Below are 22,500 nucleotides of genomic sequence, written 5' to 3' on the forward strand. Positions count from 1 at the left end.
AAACCAGTACAACGAGAGATGAATTGTGTTCTGCATTACCCTTTTAAGAGGGATATAACAAATTAAATAAGTAAGAGAGCAGTGTTTCTTTACCATGAGGTAAAGAGAGAGCAACTTTGAAAAGAAAAAGCCAGTGAACCACTTTTGCTCCTTCACCCTGAAACAGAGGGAGAGCAACATAGAGAGGACAAGAAAATGGGGTAAGTAGTGTATACTGAGAGAGAGAGAGAGAGAGAATAACTTAAAGCCTTAGTGAGATTCCTGTTGAGCCAAAGTACAGAAGCTCTAGGTGGGGTAAAAGGTTAGTTAATATCTTATCAGGTTCTTACAGAAAAGGAATTAGAAAAATTAGATAGGGGAGCAGTTGAAATAAAATTAACCAATATTTGGTTGTGATTAGAGGCAGTAAAAAGGATTTTGTTGACTATCAGAAGTATGTCTCGATGCAGGAAAGTAAACACAAAATTGTAACAGATGGCCAGTATAGAAACTGGAGATGAACTGATAAGGAGCTCTGAAACTGAATCAGTACAATATAGAAGTTTACACAGAAACTTACAAGAAGTACTTGCACAGAAACTGGATAAGAATAGTAAAAATGCACTTGTGTGAGGACCCTTTAAAAAGTGAGTATGGTGATTAAGGTACTCAGGACTGTGCAGATTTTTGAGATCGTTTTTGTGAGTTTAAAGTAGTGAACGCTGTTAATGGTGAGCTCTAAGCAGCAGGAATCGGCACCAAGAAAAAAGTTTGACAGATGACATTTTCTTCTAAGATGAACTTTTCAGTGAAATGGGCAACATAAAGGAAATTAAGTGAAAAGAAGATGTCCAATGAAACTAAGGTAGAGGTAGTGCAACCTAAAAGAAAAAAAGCACAAGGCCTTTTACTGATAACAGAAAAAGTATAACAGGTGATTTCTGTTAACTATATTTTTCAGGACAAGACACAGAAGAAACTGCAGTAATATTTTTTTAGGGAAAGAAACTCTCTTTTCCACCTGATCGTGATTACAGAAGAATGTAATTGCAAGTTAACTGACTTACTGGTAAGTCGCACAACCTTTGAAAAAGTCAATGATTTATATAATTTGCGTATGTTCTCAGAGTAGCAAGCCAGAATTAGAATGACAGTCTGGATGAACAGAACACAGAGGCAGTCAAGGGGTCATTTACTTTGTAGCGGATCAAAGCAATTGCAAAGTATATAATTAAACCAAAATGACAGTTCTGTGAATGTAATAAAACTTAGCTTTAAAGGGAAATTCAGACTGTCTGGTCTCTCTGAGCAGAGTTATATCAATAGCATGTGATTTGGCTAACAATAGTGGACAATCTGAGTAAGACCGATACTTGTAAACGAAGTACTTTAATAAAAAAAAAAAAACAAACAAAAAAAAAAAGTGAAATTAGGAAAAGACATAAAAAATAAATAAATAAACATTTTATACCAGCAACTGTCCAGAAATCAAAGCTAGGATACAGGATAAACTGCATTCCTTGTGAAAAAAAGAAATTTGTAGAGCCTGTAAAGAAATCAGCAGTGGTGCTAGTTACGACACTAGCCATTTTTGCGTATCTGTAGGTGTTGCTGTTAACAGTTGGGGAAAGTGGATACAACCCCATTTAAAGATAGCTTTCGTACCTTATAAGCTAGATTGAAAGAGGGTAATACCTATAGCACAGAAACAAGAAATAGGAAAAGTTCTGTTAGGGAGCAGGGTAGTGCAGCACCAGTTTAGTTCATCATCAGTTTTAAGACTGTATCAGAAGTGAATGTTATAGTGAAGCCTTTTATAGAATACTGGAGCTTAGAAAAATACTGCACTGAAACACAAGAAGAGTGGATTAAGATGGCACTATTGGAGAAGTCTGTTTCTGTTGGAAAGCATACAGTGTGTTCACTTGTTGACTGGCTGTTGAAGACCAAGTACTCATCATTATAGCCTTCATTCCTCAAGTGAAGTAGTGTTATAACCTAGGATTCCCCCGCTATCTATACAAGCCGAGCATAAGTTTAAGCTAAGAGTCAGCTACTTGCCTTTTTTTTGTAACAGGAATAAATATTGATACATTTGTGGAGGATTCTGGTGTCCATTGCAGTTGTTTTTGCTTTTACTAGTTATTTTCTCTGCCCTTACCAGCTGCTGGCAAATCCTAGCTACTTTCTGACTTTTACTCTTCATAGCAGGTCACTGCTGACAGTAAATCCTGTACTTGCAATGGTTCCATTTATTTTGAACCAGCATCCACCTTACAACCTTGCAGACAAGTGAGATTCATTCATGAAACTTCATCTGCACCTGCGAAGAGTGATCTGCTCCAGCTGATGCACAAGTCTCTGCCAGCTTCACTCCTCTCCTACTCCAATTCCCCCCCGTATACTTGAATTTAAGCCCTCCTTTTTCTCCACCCATATACCATCTACTAATTTCATCCATTTAAAGAAACACTGCCATTCATTTTTGTATCCTACTAACCCACACTTACAATGTCAAATATTCACCTGACAGATTTACCCACAGTATTTTCACACCAACAAATTCATTTTGCATCCCTTTCCAAACTTCGTGATACAACCACATATTTTGTGACTTCCTCAAATCATAAATCAACACACTCACAGCATGATACCCTTTACTCTTACAAATGACACTTCCTCCAGTAGCAGTACAACTACACAAGAATCATCACTCCTAAAATATATGCACCTACAGATAATAATTAGATGTTAATATTCCTTATCACTCTGTCTCTCGCTCTGTCTTTACACAATTCATGTAGTATTATTACTGCATTTCAATGTTTTATCTCTAACCCCCTCCCCTCACTTTTAATACATGGTATTATTTTTTCCCTGCCACCCTCTTCATAACTGCTGCTGTTTCATTAACCATAAATTACTCCCCAGTATCACTCTGCTACACCTGATGCTCATATAGTAATTTATAACTTACCTACACATATAGCTCCCATCTCCCATTACTCTAAAACCACTAACTCTTGACAGTCATCTGTACCAACCCTTTTACCATGACCTACAATACTGTGCTACTCAATATTGCTGTTACCCTTCTTCTGTTGCTATACTTTTTATCCTCTAGCCATTCCCTTATTCCAACCCACTCTCCTGTTTCCCTCCATCCTACTTTCCTGCATTTACCTCTATCTCTTCAAGTCTCTGCATTAAAACTATCCAGTACCTTATTTTGACCCCTTAGTATATGTACTCCAAAGCTCCTCCTCCTCCACAACCTATCAAATCCAAAACTTACCAACGCCGACATCTATGATCATCTTTCACACTACTTCTATTTCATGGTGGTATTTACTCCAGTCCTGGTCCTCTATTATAATCAAACATCAGCTTTTCTCTACATAAGCCTAGCCTACCTATTATTGTACCCATCACTTCTATTATTCTGCCATACCACTTATCACCCAACCTCCCCCCCAAATTCTTCACTCTCAGCATTTGTATTAAATTCTTATTATTACACCCATGTATCCTACAGCATTTTCCCAATTATCTGCACAAAAAGGAAGACCTGGTATCATCCAGATCAAGTATCACTAATAAATGAAAAATATTCAGTCTAAAGTAAAACAACAAACAAAAAAAAATACACCAAATGTATTACAAGGTACAAGTGAAAAAGCAATAAGAATAAAAAAACTCTATTCAAAGATAACAGTTAAGTACTTTCTTCCTGCAATAATGGACTTCCTCAGAACTGCCTCCTTCATTGCAATCAGTCAGTTATAGAACTTCCTCAAAAAGGAGAATTGTGCCCACTTAAAGAGACATTCTACATTATCCCCATAAGAAACAAGCATCATTTCATTACAGCCAAAAATTCTGCATGCAAACTGTTTCATAAGAACAGATCTTGTAAGTACTGAATAAAATGATTAAATAATTTAATAAGTATTAATATTGCTACCATGGGGGCAGCCACGGTGGTGCAGTGGTTAGCATTGTCGCCTCACAGCAAGAGGTTCTCCTGTTTGATCCTCGGCTGGGGTGCCTTCTATGCGGAGTCTGCATGTCCTCCCTGTGGTTGCGTGGGTTTCTTCCGGGTGCTCCGGTTTCCTCCCACATCCCATAGACATGTTGCAGGTGGATTGGATACTCTAAATTGGCCCTAGGTGTGAGTGTGCCTTCTGTGGAAGGTTGGGCGCCGGGCTGGCAACTCGACACTATAAAACTCCACTGCCAATCATGAGCGGACAGGTGATCCGCTGTGGCGACCCCTAACCAGGAAAAGCCGAAAGAAGAAGAAGAAGATTGCTACCATAAGTCAAAGACAAAAAATCTTATTACAGTATTTGCCAAACACATCTCACATTTCCTATATTTATATTTTTAAAACGTTCATAATTTGGCTGCCCTCATCTTTAGTACTGGGAGTATTGTATTGTTTTCATTTAACAGAAAAAAGCATCCCCCCTGCACGTACAGCAATTGCACGGCTTGAATACCAACTAGAGGAACAACAAAGTAAGCCAGCAAACTGTGACACTGAATAAATCCAGTATTAAAAAGGAAAAAAACAGACCAGTTTCGTCTAATATAGCTACATAGCCTTCCTCAGTGTTAAAAAATGCAAAAAACAAATTCCTTTTTATGCATGACAGCAACCACAAAAGACAAACTGATTAGTCAAATTATAAATGTTCATTGAGACCTGGTGGAAAAAGTCCACCCAATTTAATTATCCACTTATTTTCTTTGGCATCAAGAATATTGTGCCATCCTGCTTCATTTAATCTGTTGCCCTCAATTTTATCTATTACCATGAATCTAAAAATAGCTGTAGAATGCACTAAGGAGTGTTTGTATAGTGCACTAGTGGGCTTCCTTATCTTCATGTCACTAATGTGTTCAGATACTCTTATTCTCAGTGGTCTCGAAGTCTGACCCACATTGAATGCTGAGCAACTGCATGTAGCCAAATAAATTATCCAATCGCTACTGCAGTTAGCAAAAAATGTGACATCAAACACATTTCCTGAATTCTGACTCATAAACTGTTTAGACTTTATAATTCTATTGCAATGACTACGGAGACCACAGGGAGAACACCTCATAAGAGTATCCCCCAATAAAGTTGTTTGTACACCAGTGTCACCCTAACGTCTGGGTCCTCGTTTGTAGTGAGTTAAATGGGAGCCCAGATTTCTGCCTCTACAAAAAGAAAATCGGCATTTCTCCTGAAGAAATTGAGATAAGTTATATGTTATGATCAGCCAACAGGATGTTCCGGTACCTTTGTACACTATTCATAATTGTGTCTGTGTTCCTTCCATATGTGGTAACCAACTTGATATCAAGAGTTATTAGTTACTTGTTTTTCTTTATATTTCAAAAGGCCACCTCTATTTAATGTGGTAGCCCGATTACTGGTAGTCAGAACATGTCCCATTTTGTAGCCCCTTTCACAAAATTTCCTAGTAAAATCTTTCCTGAAGTATTCATAAGTGGATTCCCCGGAGCAAATTCATCTCATTTTTATGAATTGTGACTTGGGGATGTTCCTTGCTATACGAGGTGGATGATAGCTGGATGCATGGAAAAAGGAATTGTACTGTAGATGTTTGCGAAATACCTCCGTTTGTAAAGTGTGATCGCCATTTGTGGTAACTAGAAATCAAGATATGTTATTTGTTCTAAACTATGATTCACTATAAATTGCAGGCCCCATTTGTTTTCATTAAGATAGCCAACAAATTCCAACAAATAGTCCACATCCAATCTCCATACTATCCAGCAATCATCCAAAAACCTCCTCCAAATGTCCATTTCCACCAGGTAGATGTTATGTGCATTATCATAGATCAAATGTTCTTCAACATAAGCCATGAAAAGGTCTGCATATATAGGGGCAAAGGAAGCCCCCATAGCTGTTCCTTTAATTTGCCAGTAGCCCTGTTCCTGGTAGAAGAAGGCATTTTTGGTAAGGACATGTTCAGTGAGGCATATCAGGAAGGTGTTGAAACCAGGTTGGTAGAGGTCCGATTTGTATAGCCAGTATTCTATGGCTTCCAAACTGGCCTCATGTAGTATGTTGGTGTACAGTGCACTGACATCTAGTGTACATAATAGCCACCACTGTTCCAACTGAGTTTCGGAAATGATCTGAAGAAATTCAGTAGTGTCCTTAATTCTTGAACAGTACCAGAACCATTTTAGTAGTGGCTGCAGAAATTTGGTGAGGAATTGTGACAGTGGCTCAGTAAGTGAACCTCTGCCCGGGTTACAAGGGTCCTTATGAATCTTAGGTAAGAAGTAAATGTATTGATTAATAGGGTCCGACACTTTAAGATGATGTAAAGTAGAGTCAGAGATAATTCCCTCCTGCCTAGCAGATAGTAAGAAATCATCAATCTGTTTTTTTAATCTAAATGTTGACTCCAAAGACATCTTCACATAATGTCGCCCATCTCTAAGTTGTTTTTGTGCCTCAGTGTCATATTGAGCCTAGTTCATGACAACAATCGCCCCACCTTTACCAGCAGAGAGAATAACTAGATCATTGTTATTCTCGAAATCATTTAAGGTCTCTAGTTCAGTCTTTGAGAGATTGATAGCCTTATAACTCACCTCCCTAGAATAGAAATGCAAATCCTTCAGTACACTTGTTTGAAATAATTGAACATTATGGTGCATGGGTGGTACAGATTTTGATTTATGATAAGTAAAAACTCTATCAGAGTCGCCATCAGTAGATCCTTGAAAGTGTAGTCTTAAATTCAAAAGTCTACAAAATGCTAGTATATCTTGAGTGAAGTGATCCTCAGAATGAGCAAACCAGGAATAAAGCTTAAGCCTTTATTAAGTAGATTTATTTGTGTTTGTGACAAAGTGGTATTAGAGATATTTAAAACATTGTTACATACATTCACTTCTGAATCAGTAATTTCAACAGCCCCTCCATGTTGTCTATTTTTTTAATGTTTTCTCTCTGCTCTTTTGTAGTAGGGCCTAAAGGGGCTGTGTGTTGCTTCTTTTTGGGGTGGGTGAGTCTGAAACCTGCTGTATGTCCAAATCCGTGTCTGATGAGGTATCATCCATTGATGTCTCAATACCAGCTGGGCGTTTTTTAAACATGAATCTGGGATGCTTCCTTTTGGTCACCCTACTAATCCCTTCTTCAAACTTAACATGTTTATTGTAACTAAATGGGTTTCCCCGTTCATAGTCAGTTTTGGCCTGCTGAAATTTGCGGACGTAACTGTTCTAAGGTGAGGAGGTCTTTGCTAAGTTTGCTGAGACCCGTGTTATAAAAAGGTTGCCCTTCAAAGATTTTTGTTTCTTCACATAACTTAGTGACATCCACAATGTCCCTATCAATAATTCGATCATGGTAATTAGCTAGTGCTTCAACAAAAGCCATAGATGTTTGTTGCTGTATAATAGCCCACTGCTTGGCCAATTCTGCATCTATCTCATTGACAAGTGGTTGTGTCCTTACTCTCAGCCCTCTTGGTGAGATGCCTTTGGCATCTAGTTACCAGAAATACTGATCACACTTTACGAACTGAGGTATTTCGCAAATATCCACAGTACAATTCCCTTCTCCATTCATCCAACTATCATCCACCTTATGTAGGTAGGAACATCCCCAAGTCACAATTCATAAGAATGAGACGAATTTGCTCCGGGGAATCCACTTATGAATACTTCAGGAATGATCTTACTAGGAAATTTTGTGAAAGGGGCTACAAAATGGGACATGTTCTGACTGCCAGTAATCGGGCTACCACATTAAATAGAGGCGACCTTTTGAAATATAAAGAAAAACAAGTAACTGATAACTCTGATATCAAGTTGTTTACCACATATGGAAAGAACACAGACACACTTATGAATAGTGTACAAAGGCAATGGAACATCCTGTTGGCTGATCATAATCTCAATTTCTTCAGGAGAAATGCCTATTTTCTTTTCGTAGAGGCAGAAATCTGGGCTCCCATTTAAGTAACTACAAACGAGGACCCAGACGTTCGGGTCACACTGGGGTATAAACAACTTTATTGGGGATACTCTTATGGGGTGTTCTGCCTGTGGTCATTGTAGTCATTGCGATAGAATTAAGTCTAAACAGTTTATGAGTCAGAATACAGAAAATGTTTTTGATGTCACATTTTTTGCTAACTGCAATAGCGATTGGATAATTTATTTGGCTACATGCAGTTGCTCAGCATTCTCTGTGAGTCAGACTTCGAGACCACTGAGAATAAGAATATCTGAACACATTAGTGACATGAGGATAAGGAAGCCCACTAGTGTACTATACAGACACTCCTTAGTACATTCTATAGCTATTTTTAGATTCGTGGTAATAAAATTGAGGGCAACAGATTAAATAAAGAAGGATGGCACAATATTCTTGATGCCAAAGAAAATAAGTGGATAATTAAATCGGGTGGACTTTTTCCACAAGGTCTCAATAAGCATTTATAATTTACCAATCAGTTTCTTTTGTGGTTGATATCATGCATAAAAGGGAATTTATTTTTTGCATTTTTTTAACACTGAGGAAGGCTATGTAGCTATATTAGCCGAAACTGGTCTGTTTTTTCCTTTTTTCTTCTGCTGACATGCAATAAATACTGGATTTGTTCAGCGTCACAGTTTGCTGGCTTACTTTGCTGTTCCTCTTGTTTTCATTTAAACCAGGAGGCTGAAAAGCGTTTAGTTTAAACTGTCAAATGAGTTCCTTGTATTTGAGTTTGTTCTCTCAAGCTCTACGTCTTACTTCAGTTGACATTTTCTAAAATACAGAACACAAATTTGACAAGTAATAGAATGTTTATATAAAGATTTTTTTTCATTCTTGTTAATAATATGATTATGTTCATATATTCTTCTTCTCAATGCCTGTTCTGTTTTGCCCACATAAAAAACTGTAACAGGTAGAGCAGATTGCTAAATATACTACCCCTTTAGTTTGGCAGTAACCTACTTGTGTTTTAACCACAACACCCTCAATACTGTAGAGTCGCCATTTTTCCTCTCAGAAAATATAGGGACATTGTTTGCAAAATCACATTTGTGGGTCACCTTTGTTTCTTTAATTCCTAGTAATCCTTTTTTTATGCTGTAAAATAGCTTTTACATAATGACCTGTTTTAAAAACAAAACAATGGTCGAGGTTCAGCAGTTTTTCAGATGTGTTCATTATCCCTAAAAATGATCCAGTTCTTTTTAAAAATGTCCTTAACCTTTGAACTTTTGGAATTGTATTCTATGACTAAGGCTGTCTCGACAGGCTTAGATTCCTTATTTTCAGTATGTGTACGATCCACTGTGTTGGTTGATCTAGTCAATCCTTCCGCCAGTAGAGGTGGAACATCACTATTTCTCCTGTCACAAATTTCATTTTTAATGTCCATTACTAGTCTCCTTGGATAGCCTCTTTCAAGAAACATATTAATTATCATATTAAAATCACATTACATTTAGTATAAAACATCACAAGACACCATCCTGGAAAAACAGATGAATTGGCCCTTGACTAATTCTTTTTTCATTTTATAAAGATGACGATTGTCAAAGTGAAGGTAAGTATTGTTGAAGGTCCATTTCCTGTGTATGTTGGATACAAAATTTCTAAATAATTAATACTATTGAGGTCAAAGGAATAAGTGAATTTCAAGAAACAGTGGTGTTACTGAAGTAATGAATATGTCCTTCAAAATGTTGGTTGGACCTGTCCATAATATATCATCCTAAAATATTTGGATCAAAATCTTAAATATTCTGAGTCAAACAAATATCTTTTTTCCCAGGAGTACATGACCAGATTAAACTATGTGGAGACGCATGCTGCTCCCATTGCAACTCCTTTCTTTTGTTTAAAATTTTCCCACTCAAAAAATATAAAATTGTTGATTAAAATCACTTCCATATACCCTAACAGTATATTAATATAATTCTTGTTAAGAAAATCCAAATCCAACAAAGCTTCTTCAATCAACCCCATTCTTCTTCCAAAGGAGTACAGGTAAAAAAAATCTATTACGTCGGTGGTTAAAAACCCAGTTAGTTTTGTACTTGGGTAACTTTTTAGCCTGCCCAAAAGGTCCCAAGAATCTTCAGTCAAATCTTGGTCTAGCCATGCACTCCCATGTTTTTGTTGGTTTCTAGTACTGTGAGCGGATTTGGTACACCATGGTTTTACCCGGATGTAGTCCATCTATATTAATTTTGCAGGCCCCTCAACTGACGATCGATAAACTTTCTGAAGACATTGAGCTGGTTAAAGGGGAACTTACTAAAATCATTGACTTACTTTCAGAAATACAGTTGGGACAGAAGCAGGTGGATGTGAGTGATATGGGCAAGCCCTATTTGGGTGCATACAACAGTGAGACTATCCTTAGTGGAGGTGTTCAAGGGTTACAACACTCCCCACTTTAAACTACCATTTCAAGGTACTGTTTTCAACTCAGCAGATCATTTTTACCATGACAATAGATGTTATAACAAGCACATGCAAACCTTTGAGCAAGGGACTAGTGACAATTTAACTGGTTATAAGAACTACACATTTACTTTTAGTGAAACAGTTATAAATGAGACAGTGAATTGTGACCCTCCTCTTTTTGAACATTTGATTTTATCCTTGGAGAGGAAGTTATTGAATTTAGGAATTTACAGATCGAGAAAGAATATTTGACTGTTGAATTTGAGGATTGTACCACAATGATTTAAAATTTATAAATTTTCTAATGGGAGTGAAATGGACAAAAGTTTTTATGATGAATTTGTTAGAATGTTTGACAAACATGGGTGTGAAATCATGAGAGCCATTGTCAAACATAACAAGATTAATATCAACAGGATTATGTCCGAGGTAGTATATACAAGTACAGATATGATCATTTGATTGATATGATAGACAAATACTGCAATACAGTTTACAGTAGGAAAAAACATAACATACACATGGATTGTCTACAGTATAGTGAAGGGAAGGCTTTCTCTTTTCCTCATTCCAAAATGCATAGGGTCACCTAGGATTCAAATGCCTTTCTTAAGGGAAATGCTAGCTTTGACCAGTTGATACTGTGTTCTGAACTGGAATTGGATATGGGTACAGAAAATCCACTCAGACCTTTAGACTTTCCACCTTTACAGAGATCTGAGAGCATAGCAAAACAAAACTAATGGGATCCATACCCCAAGAGCAACAGGAGCATTGGGAGGGAGACATAGAAAGAGGGAAAACAAAGGGGTTGAGGAAGAGGGAGGAGATAAGTTAGAAAGAATGCATACATACCCAGAGAGATACAATTATTCAACACAGTAAGACTTGGAGCACATATAATGGGTTCCACATCTTCAGTTACAGTAATTTGGATATAAATATGGACTTTTTTCATTATTTGAAAAAGGTTTTAATTTTGTATTCACTAAAAAGTTTAATGCAGTTGATACAATTGTAAAGTTAAAACATTTCACTAGGAAAATTAATGTTATCTAGAATGAACATAGTGATGTAAAAGAAAAATGTCAAGTGAATTCTAATAAACATCAAAGTGTCATAGGTTAATAGGTTGGTACTAGGCTATTGGCCCCTAGGGCATATACAAGCTTAGCCATAACAATTCCCTGGATATTTCTTCCCACAATATTTACTTCCCTGGACCCCTGTCTAGCAGGGTGACTGACGTGATTCCCGGGATGAATTTCCTTTCTCCCATCCAATCATCAAGGTTCCTTTTGAAGAGGGTCAAGGAGGCGCTCTGCTTGACATGTATGAGCAGTCTATTCCAGAGTATGGGGAGTCTCTGGGTCAGGAATCTATCCCTCCAGCATGTTTTGTTCCTTGTGATGACAAGGTTTAGATCCCTGGAGTGTGTGGCTCTGAAGGATTGGGGTTTCTTTAAGAGGAGCATGTCCAACAGTTCTTCAAGAAAAAGACTTTCTTTAACCCCCCTAATACATCCTGTTGTACATTCAAGACCGACTGTATTAATGACTTTTACAAGTTAAGTGACCCACATAGGAAAATGAGGAGTCACAATCTTAACCACAGATAAATGGAACTGTTAGTTAAATTAAAAAGAAACAAATTATACAAAATTATGAAACTAGCTAAAGGTGGGGGCATTGTTAGCTTCAACTTTAATAGACTACTCTAGTGCTTTATTCAATGTTTTATGGAATGTGTTTGACTCAAACTATTCAAGATTTTGGTCCAAATATTTTAGACTTCTGGACAATATATTTATATTATGGAAAGGTCTAACCACCGTTTTGAAGGACTTTATTCATTATTTCAGTAACACCATTGGCTTCCTGAAATTCACTTATTCTTTTGACCTCAATAGTATTAATTATTTAGACATCAGTATTTCCATGGTAGGTGGAAATTTTGTATCCATCATACACAGGAAACCCACCTTCAGCAATAGTTACCTTCACTTTGACAGTTCTCATCCTTTTAACATGAAAAAAGGTTTAGTCAATGGCCAAGTCATCCATTTGTCCAGGATGATTTCTTTTGATGTTTTATACCAAACTGAATATGAAAAGCTAGTTAATATGTCTCCTGAATGAGACTATCCAAGGAAACTAGTAATGGATATTAAAAATGAAATTTGTGATAGGAGAAAGTGATTTTTACCATTTACCAAGGTCAAGCAGCAGAGTTGATTGTACACATATGGAAAATGAAGTATCTAAGCCTTTCGAGAGAGCCTTAGTCAGAATACAATTCTGAAAGTTTAAACATTAAGGATATTGTTAAAAAGATTTGAATCATTTTTAGGGCTAATGAACACATCTTAAAAATTTCTGGACTTGACCCTTGTTTGGTTTTTAAAGCACGCCACAATATAAATGCAATTTTAGAGTAAAAAAGGAATTACTAGGAATTAAAGAAACAAATGGATCCACAAATGCGGATTTTGCAATCAACATCCCTATATTTTTCCAGAAGAAAAAATGGTGACTCTATAGTATTGAGGCTGTTGTGGTTAAAGCACGAGTAGACAACTGCCAAACTAAAGAGGTAGTATATTTAGCAATTTGCTCTACTTGTTATAGTTTTTATGTGGGCAAAACAGAACGGGCATTGAGAAGAAGAATATTAAAACTTAATTAAAATATTATTAACAAGAACTAAAAAAATGCATTATATAAACATTTGATTATTTGTAAAGGATTCAACAAATTTGTCTTATGTATTTTAGAAAATTTCCCAGTTGAAGTAAGAGGTGGCATTTGGTATAATAAACTCAAATATAAGGAACTATTTTGCCATTTTAAACTAAACACTTTTGTCCCTCTTGGTTTAAATGAAAATATAACAATACTCCCAGTACTAAAGATGAGGGCAGCCAAATTATGAATGTTTTCAAAAAATGAAAATATAGGAAACATGAGATTTGTTTGGCACATACTGTGATATGGTTATTTCTTTGGCATATGGTAGCAATATTAACATTGATGAAATTATTTAAACATTTAAACATTTTATTCAGTACTTACAAGATGTGATCTTATAAAACAGTTTGATTGCATGAAGAATTTTTAGCTTTAAAGAAATGATACTGGATTCTTATGGAGATAATGTGGAGTGTCTCGTCACATGGGCTGAATCCTCCCTTTTGAGGAAGTTATTTAAGTGATTGCAATGAAGGAAGCAGTTCTGAGGAAGCCCATTACTTTGTAGGATGAAAGCTCTTAACTGCTGTCTTTAAATGGAGTTGTTTTATTCTTATCGTTTTTTTGTACTTGTACCTTGTAATTAATAAATTTATATGGTGTTTTTTTTTTTTTTTTTTTTTTTTTTACTTTGGACTCTCTATAATCTGCAGTTCATTACCCAGTCAAGCTTCTCATCTGTAGAATCATTGCTGATGCAGTATTAGTCTTGAATGTCAGTAAGACTAATGTTTTTGCTTAAAAGCTATCAGTATGCCAAGTCAAACTTCATCATTTCCTCTTCCAGTGGCACTTCCATTGAAGCTGTCCCTCATACCAAACTCCTCAGTGTCACTACTAATGACAATTTCAGCTTTGATATACATATCCAACAGATTGTAAAAAAAAAAAAAAAAAAAATCACCAAAAAGTAGCTCTACAGAGTTGTATCGTTCCTCAGTGGATGTACTAAAAAAAATAATTTATGTCCTGCTATTCCCTACCCCTCAGCCTTCATTCAGTCCTGCTCTCTTAATTCATGCTTTCCTATAATAAAATAGCTAAATTTCTACCAACCTTCCAACAAAAAATCTACCACTGCATATTGCTATCAGTCAACTAAACTGGATAATTTTCCCAAAAATTCTTAAATTTCTGCACCTAAAACAAGATAACAGCATCCTACATGGTTTGCTCAAACTTCACTTGTGCAATTATCACCCTACTCAAAAACTAAGATCCTTTGATAAATTCTTATCAGAAGTAACTTGCTGCCACAACTGTCATTTTGTTTCTCTGCATGCCTTGATAATTACTTGCTTACTTATGTGCTGTCCTTTGTGTTCCAGATCATGGGACTACAAGATCTCCTCAGTGAATTTCCATGTTGACATGTGTATTTCTCCTGAAATTGCCTTTGGGCAATGAAAAAACCTCCATGATAGTTCTATAGTGCACTCTGAATTCAAGATCTCAAGATGTCAAGCTCCTGCCCTTCCAGTCCTTGTTGTGGTCAGTATTTCCACTGAAACTGCATTGAGAATACTCTTAACGAAACTGCTTTAGGGCAGCAAAAGATTTCTGCACTAATTGCAAAGTGTACAGTAAGTCCAATGTAAGACCATGAGCTGTTTATTTACTAAATATTCCTAGCTGATTGGTGTAGGACATCCTTTATGGAAGATGTTCATCCCATTTTTTGGCTGTGATCTGGACCCTTACCCCCCCCCCCCCCGATCTCTTCACATTTCTGGTGATATTCATGTTGATTGCTCAATGTTTCATTTATGGAGTGCTGATTGACTGGGGGAAAAAAAACTGCTGAGAACATTTTCAGCAAACCTCATTTTTTTTTTTTTTTTTTAAGGGGGATTGACATGCTGTCTTGCTCGTGCTTCTCCCTGCTGGATAACCAGACCAGAGGGACTGCCTGAATGCTATAAGGAAGTCTACTCCTCGGGACTTGTTTTCCTGTCTCAGTCTTCTTATGTTATATAATACATGAGCCTGGAGATACCGCTGGCACTGCTCGCTATCACTTCTACTACTTAGTCTCTCTCTTTTTTTTTACTGCTATTTTACTAAGGCTGCAAAACTCATTTTGGTGACTGTGCTGCAAAGGGAGTTTACTAATCTGGTAACTGGCTCCAACACTGTACATCTCATGGATTGTTCACAGCAAAGAAATGTTCCTGGAGGTCTTTATGTTTGAAAAGTTTTTCTCTTATGTTCTGTGGCTATAGACCTGTGAGGTGGAGATTTAGAAACACTTTTAGACAAGAAAGAATGAATACTGTTGACATACAAGGCTGAATGCATCTTGCCCATCAGGACTGAATGACTATATGAATTTTAAATTTTAAATGTGTTTTGAAACTGAAGAAGTTTAAACATTGATAATATTGTTTAAACATGTAATAGGGACTTTACTGTTGATTATATTGTCATTTATTATTTTTGTGATATCTTGTCCAGGTTTCTGCATGAGTTATTCTATTTCATATCTGTAATTTTGAGTCTGTATAAGTATGTGACGGTTATGAGAAAAGTGCTTAGTGCTGTTGTATTCTACACCTACCGCCCCACTAGTTTCATTTATGTTTAAATTTTAACACCATGATTGGCTTACCTGTGTATTCTTGTTATTTAGAAGTCACAGAGTTGACATGAAGCCATGAGCATGCTTTCCATTTAACAAATTTAACTATAACTAGTGAAAAAATGGAGTATATTGTACCATAGTAAATGTCAGGTTGCAAGTGGCCTGACCTACTACAGGCTTCTTGCTTGCCTGGGTCATAATTATTCCCTAATCTTGATGAATTGTGTCCACCATTTTGTCATATCGCAACCTTGTATAATGTATTTACACACTCAACATGACAGCTGCAATGTATCTGTTATTTTGGTGGATACTGTCACACAATTGCTTTTTGTTTGTTTATTTAATTTAGCTACAATAATATAGCAGACACACTATGCTGGAGATGTATTATGTCTGTTGAATAACACTCTTCCTCAATCTTCAGCATTTGACATTTTAGTCAATGAAGTATCAGAATACCTGTATTTGTGTAACATTATCTTTCATTCACTGGGATCTACACTTTTACTCTCATTTGGTTTGTGGAATTCTGCAAACCTTTATTTTGTCATCAGTGATCTTCACTGCTTAATTGTTTCCAATAAGAATGACCGAGATATGGTACAGACTGAATTTTCACTGTCATGCTTGTGATACTTGAGTGTACCTTAGATAAGATCCCAGTCGTTATTACTCTGTCTTGATGTTGTATACCCTCCTTACAGATATCATTGGCTGAATGCCCTGCATCTGGGTTAAACTGGGTCCAGAGAAAGCTGAAGTAATGGCATTGGTTAGAGCTACTAGCTGGTACCAAATTTTTTTATCTTGTTTCAGTAATTTTTAAATTTTAACACTGTATTGTGATTTTTGTATTCTTCTTTAGTGCAGGTTTAATGTTTTTATGGTGCTTACATATTATCGCAACCAGATTTTTGCGGTTGCGAAATGCGCATACCTCCACAAAAGAGAGTGCGTTAAACACTTCAAAGTGTTATTCTGTAAGTCCTTAGAAGTGGCCAAAACTGTACATAACTTTTACAAACCGAAACAAGTTCAGAAATCATCTTCCTTTTTTGCGTCCGTTACAGACACATGCTCGAGTTATCATGCCTGCTATTGTACTGTCAGTTGCATTATTTACAGTTTGTGGAAGAAAGTGTGCAGGGAATAGTGACTATCATTACTAAAATTACAGGGAAACTAGTTCATGTTACAGTGAAATGGGGTGAGAAAACCCCACATTTCTTTTTGTATGATGGTGCTTGTGAAACAAAACGATAATACAGAAGTTCCCCAGTTTTTACTGATGGAGTTCTGTGGCTATGTAAACACTTCTAGTGAAACGGAGCAAGTATATAAATGTTGGGTAACTTCACTTAACGCGTTATGCCAAATTAACAGCATGTCATTACTCGAGTTAATTGCTGAAACCTTAAAACATAATGCCTGCATTTGTGATGGCCGAAAGTCGGTTGAAAACCATATAATTCCGTTGGCATTTGTGCTGGTATATACAATATTATATTCAGTAAGAAGTCCATACTGTTTCTTTACAGTTGAAAACATTTGTGTAGAAAAGGAAAATGGGGGACAGGAATCGGTTTTCTGAAAAGACTCTTCAGAAACAGTGAAGTGCAAAATATCCACCCTCATCATGTCAAATCATTAACAATGCAATGGTTCTTAAAAGATTAATGAAAACGGATTGGTTACAAGGACCAAGTTTACCAAAAGCAAACATAGCATCTCTGTGTTTTCCTTCTGTGAAGGACTCGTTGCCCAGTATGAAAAAATATTCCAACACACAGTACGACACCAGCCATAACAACTCATGCGTGCATTTGTAATGCTCGCGAAACAGGAAGAGGATTTCTTCAATTGTTCCTGTTCCTTAAAGTCATGTAAACTTTTTGGAAAGTAGTAAGGACTATGATTAGCAGTTAGAAATCTTCCAGCTACTCATTTGTGAGCAGATGGGCGCTATTCCCAACCACGAAAATCTGGTTGCGATAATACGTAAGTACCGTTTTTATATTATATTTTACGTTGTACATTTCTTATGACATTTTTCTTCTGCAAAATACACGACTTAAGACTCATCAGATTTTAAAGTAAGCACATGGTTTACACACAGGGATATCAAACTCACAGTTCTCAGGCGTCAAGCAGCCTTCAAATCAGCAGAGCTCTAGGGGAGGGAAGCTACTAGTATGCATTTATAGCTGCACTGACTGACTTTCTTTTTATTTTGAAGACTGTGTCCCTTGGCTGAGAATGCTGGTCCCTCATACAGCTCTCATGGTCATTTGAGTTTGACACTCCATGTTTACTGAGCCAGTCTAAAAAATTGATAATTTTGTTATTTTGAGTTATAAAATGCCTGTTTCCAATTTCTAAGTAGTAGGCATGATGTTACCATAAACAGTTCTGAATTAAAAGACATTAAAAATAATCTGCAGCATTCATAGCTGGATTGACTTGGTAATGCAGATACATTAATTGTGTATTTTTGTTAAACGAGTTTGATTTGCTAAATGCATCAAAGAGTATAATAGCCAAATATTGATTTTACATTTTGTTTCAGCTTCCATCTCTGAAGAAGAGAAGGGTATAATTCCACGTGCCATACAGGAGCTGTTTCTTCATATTTCTGAAAATCACAATGTTGATTTCACAGTGAAAATTTCATATATTGAAGTTTACAAAGATGAACTAAGAGACCTACTGGAGCTTGAGACGTCTTCTAAAGACTTGCATATCAGAGAGGATGAGAAAGGAAATACAGGTAAATGGAACTGAACAATATCAAAACCTTTAAAGTCTGTTGATCCCAGAGAAATGATTGACTTCATTTTGGACTATAGCTAACTTTGAAGTGGGCATCTCTGTGTAAGGTTATTTTACCTTCTAGAATGTTGTTGTTTTTCAGCTTTTCCCGGTTAGGGGTCGCCACAGCGGAACTCCGGTCCGCTAATGATTGGCATTAGATTTTCACGAACGCTGAGGTGCCAGCTCGACGTCCAACCTTCAACGAAGGCACACCCATCTACACATCTTTCGAACGCCCACCCAACCGCGGGGAGGACATGCAGACTCCACACAGAAGGCACTCCCCGCACTCCAGCTGAGAATCGAACGGGAGAACCTCTTGCTGTGAGGCTACAATGCTACCGCTGCACCACCGCAGATATCTAAATAAATATTTTTGTATATCAGTCCTTGTAAGAAGTACCTAGACAGCATATGATTTGTTGTGGCAAGCATAGGTCTTCCAAAGTACCACAACTGTTTGTGCTTTTAGATCACACAGAATCCTTTCATAATGTAGTCTAGAAACACTTGTTTCATCTTGTGGTATCTGTCTTGATACAGTAAAGTATGTCAAACACCCTTTAAGAAATTATTTTTTTTTCTTGAAAGCAATAGACAAAAAAACTCTGGTTTTATAAAACTCTAACTGAAACTATCAGAATGTTGATGGGTATTGCACAGCACTTTTGGCAGTTGTCAGAAAATGTTGTTGATAATTGATAATTTGTTTTATAATTTTAGTTATTTGTAATTTAGTAGCTATCGTTTTTCAGCTAGTGTCAGTGGCTTAATAGGTGGTACAGTTGTTTTTTCTGCTAGAAGATCAGAAGGCTGTGGGATCTATTCCCACTGTAGGTAAGTGGATTAATTTTTTTCAAATTGTTGACACTACATTGCAGCATTACAGGGTGCGAAATTCCTGAGTGTGCCATTCTTTGGGTGAGACTGTAAGCCAAGGTCCCATCTGCTTGAGTTGGTGGTAGCTTAAGTTGATGTAAAATATCCCACAGCACCTAGCTAAAAGAGCAGGAGTCCTTTAATTAACACAACATAAACAAAACATTATTTACATATTTACAAACTATACATGTTGACAGGTACATATTTACACATTCCTATGTGCCATCATCATTATTTTTCCGTAACCGACTCCACTCCTTCTTCCTCAACCATAATCTAATTTTTTGCAATGTATCAGCCAAAATCTGTTTCCCATTAAACAAAATGTCATTCAATCTTTTATTACAATGGACCCATATTACATAAAATAAATACTTATCTACCCTTCTCGCATATTCTTTCTTCTTGTTTTTATAATATCCATAAATAATCATATGCATATCTATATGGTTTATGTCATTAATATTCTCAAAAAAAGTCTTCACACAACTTTTCAAGAGTTTAACTACTCTTTTACATTTCAATAAATAAATAAACACACTCTTTCAGCTTTCTTTATATACGACATATTTCCTTTTACCATTATCTTATTTATTATCAGTCTCCATAGGAAATGCTGACACTGTATAATCTAAGTACACCACTTTTCCCTTACTTTAATGGCTTTAATCACTTCTTGTGATAAAATTTCCCATGGATTTAAGTAATAATATTGTTTCATTACATTATTATAGTACATCCTTCTATCCTTCTGTTCTTCTCTATATCATCTATTTTCATTTTCCATCTTAGCATTTTTTGTGATAATTTCTTTGTTTCTATAATCTTTAAAAATTATCTCTTTTTCTTATTTTCATCTCCCAAAATTTTATTTTTATTTTTATTTATTTATTTGACATTTGTTAACCGGGTTGGTCTGACTGGGCAAAGCCCTTTTTCAGCAGCGATCCAAGTAGAAAAGCTCCAGTATTACAAGGCATAAACATTTATTAGCACAGACAATAGTTACAAGTCAAAAATGAAATAACAGAGATAAAATATTAATTAAACAATGAACATAACAAGTTCCGTTTTTTTTTTTTTTTTTACACATTCTGTAGAAAAATTTGAAAAGTACAAGTTGGTACTTTGGCATCCACATCCCACCCCCCAGTAAGGAAACCTCCTTAAAAAACTTCTCCAAAGCCAACTTCATGCTACAGAAGTCAGAAGTGACAAACTTCACAACACCCATGCAGACGGGATCTGGAAGTTCGACTGCAGAATCCTACACTAAGGCACTGTAAGAACACATCCACTCGTGCATGAATCGTGCCATCCCAAATAGAACCAAGATGCTCTTCTCCAAAAAAAGGAAGCCAATCTGGTGGTCCCCTGCTATAAACAAACTATACAACAGAAGGAAGAAACTGTTGCAGAAAAGAGGAAAATCCCAGGATGCGAAAAACTCCCTCACCAGCCTCAGTAAGAAGCTGAGATCCCTCATAAAATCCTCAAAAGCTAGTTCCGAAAATAAAATTGTGAAAGATTCCAAAGATAACCACAAGGCATTCTATAGTTATGTCAAGAATCTAAATGGCAATGCTCAGATCTGCTCTGAGCTACAACAGAATGGCATTAAATATACTGATCCCAAGGATATTGCCAATATCCTGGCAGATCGATTTAGTGCCAACTTCACCCTCCTCTCATCCTCTAAAAGGCCCATCTCAATACCAAAAGATTGCCAAATTCCGATAATCACAGCCACACAGGTAGAAACCGCACTCTCCAAAGCTAAGAATACAGCATCCATGGGACCAGATGACATCCCAGGCTACATGAACTACAAAATGAACTGGCACCTCACCTAAGTGTCATGTTTAATCATAGCCTCACCTCAGGCTTCGTGCCCACTGAGTGAGGCACAGCTACAGTTATCCCGCTCCACAAGGGAGGATCCGCCTTGGATCCTGGGAACTACCGTCCCATCAGTCTGACAAGCCTGATCTGCAAGGGCATGGAATGCATTATCATGGAACTTATAAACAAAGACATTGGCAACCTTCAAACACTGGATCCCACCCAGTTTGGGTTTGCGAAGGGCCGATCTTGTCTCCTGAATCTGATTGACTTCTTCGAATCAGTCTCCAGAGCTGTGGACGAGGGTAAGGTGGTCCACACAGCCTATCTGGACCTCGCCAAGGCCTTCGACACCATCCCCCACTCTGGAATCATAGATAAACTTACTAAGCTGGGCATAAATCCCTACGTCACTCGACGGGTTGCCAACTGGCTTACTGACAGAACCCAGACTATAAAAGTAGCCGACTCCAAATCCAGCTCCAGACAAGTGGAGTACCTCGGGGTTCAGTCCTGGGACCACTGTTGTTAGGCATATACTTCTTTGAAGTACAGGCCAACACTAAGGGACTCTGGCTAACAAAGTTTGCAGATGACTGCAAACTGGGAGCCATTATTGAATTCCCAAATTATGTGGATATTCTACAAAAAGGCCTTACAGAAACGGATGCCTGGTGCCAGAGCCATGGGCTCAAGCTTAATGCCAAGAAATGTATAGTTATCCCTTTTGGAAAAAAACATGTACCCATGAATTACCACATAGGTGGCAGGATGCTAAACATCGAAAGTGTGATGAGAGACTTAGGAACACAGGTGGACAGTGGTCTCACTTTCAATAACCACATCGCCACAACAGTCAGGAAATCCTGCTATGTGGCACACCTCATCACTAAGGGCTTTTCATCCAGAAAAAAGGAGGTCATTGTCCCACTGTGCTCATCCCTCATTAGACCCATTATAGAGTATAATGCCCCATTTGGTATGTACCTCACAAGACATCTGCAACAGCTGGAAAGGCCACAGAAATACCTCACTAAAAGAATCACAGGCCTAAAGCAGATGCCATATGCTGACCATCTAAAAAAACTCCAGCTATACTCTGTGGCATATCGTCTACTCAGAGGCGATCTCTGCTTAACATATAAGGCCATGTCAAACCCTGAGCTGTTGGACATGCTCCACTTAAAGAAATCCCAATCCCT

The 22,500-nt window shown here is 37.1% G+C and overlaps 1 protein-coding gene across 1 annotated transcript in view; it reads left to right on the forward strand.

The window, feature by feature from the left end:
• KIF27 (kinesin family member 27) overlaps positions 1-22,500 on the forward strand; it is a 1,524,306-nt gene that overhangs the window by 283,842 nt on the left and 1,217,964 nt on the right. Inside the window, exon 3 of the mRNA XM_044083686.1 lies at positions 18,330-18,530. Coding sequence (XP_043939621.1) covers positions 18,330-18,530 — 201 coding nt within the window. The remainder of the gene's footprint in view (positions 1-18,329; positions 18,531-22,500) is intronic.

Source organism: Protopterus annectens, chromosome 9.part0 (genome assembly GCF_019279795.1).
Source record: "Protopterus annectens isolate FY-2018-M chromosome 9.part0, PAN1.0, whole genome shotgun sequence".
Taxonomy (NCBI): Eukaryota; Metazoa; Chordata; order Ceratodontiformes; family Protopteridae; genus Protopterus; species Protopterus annectens.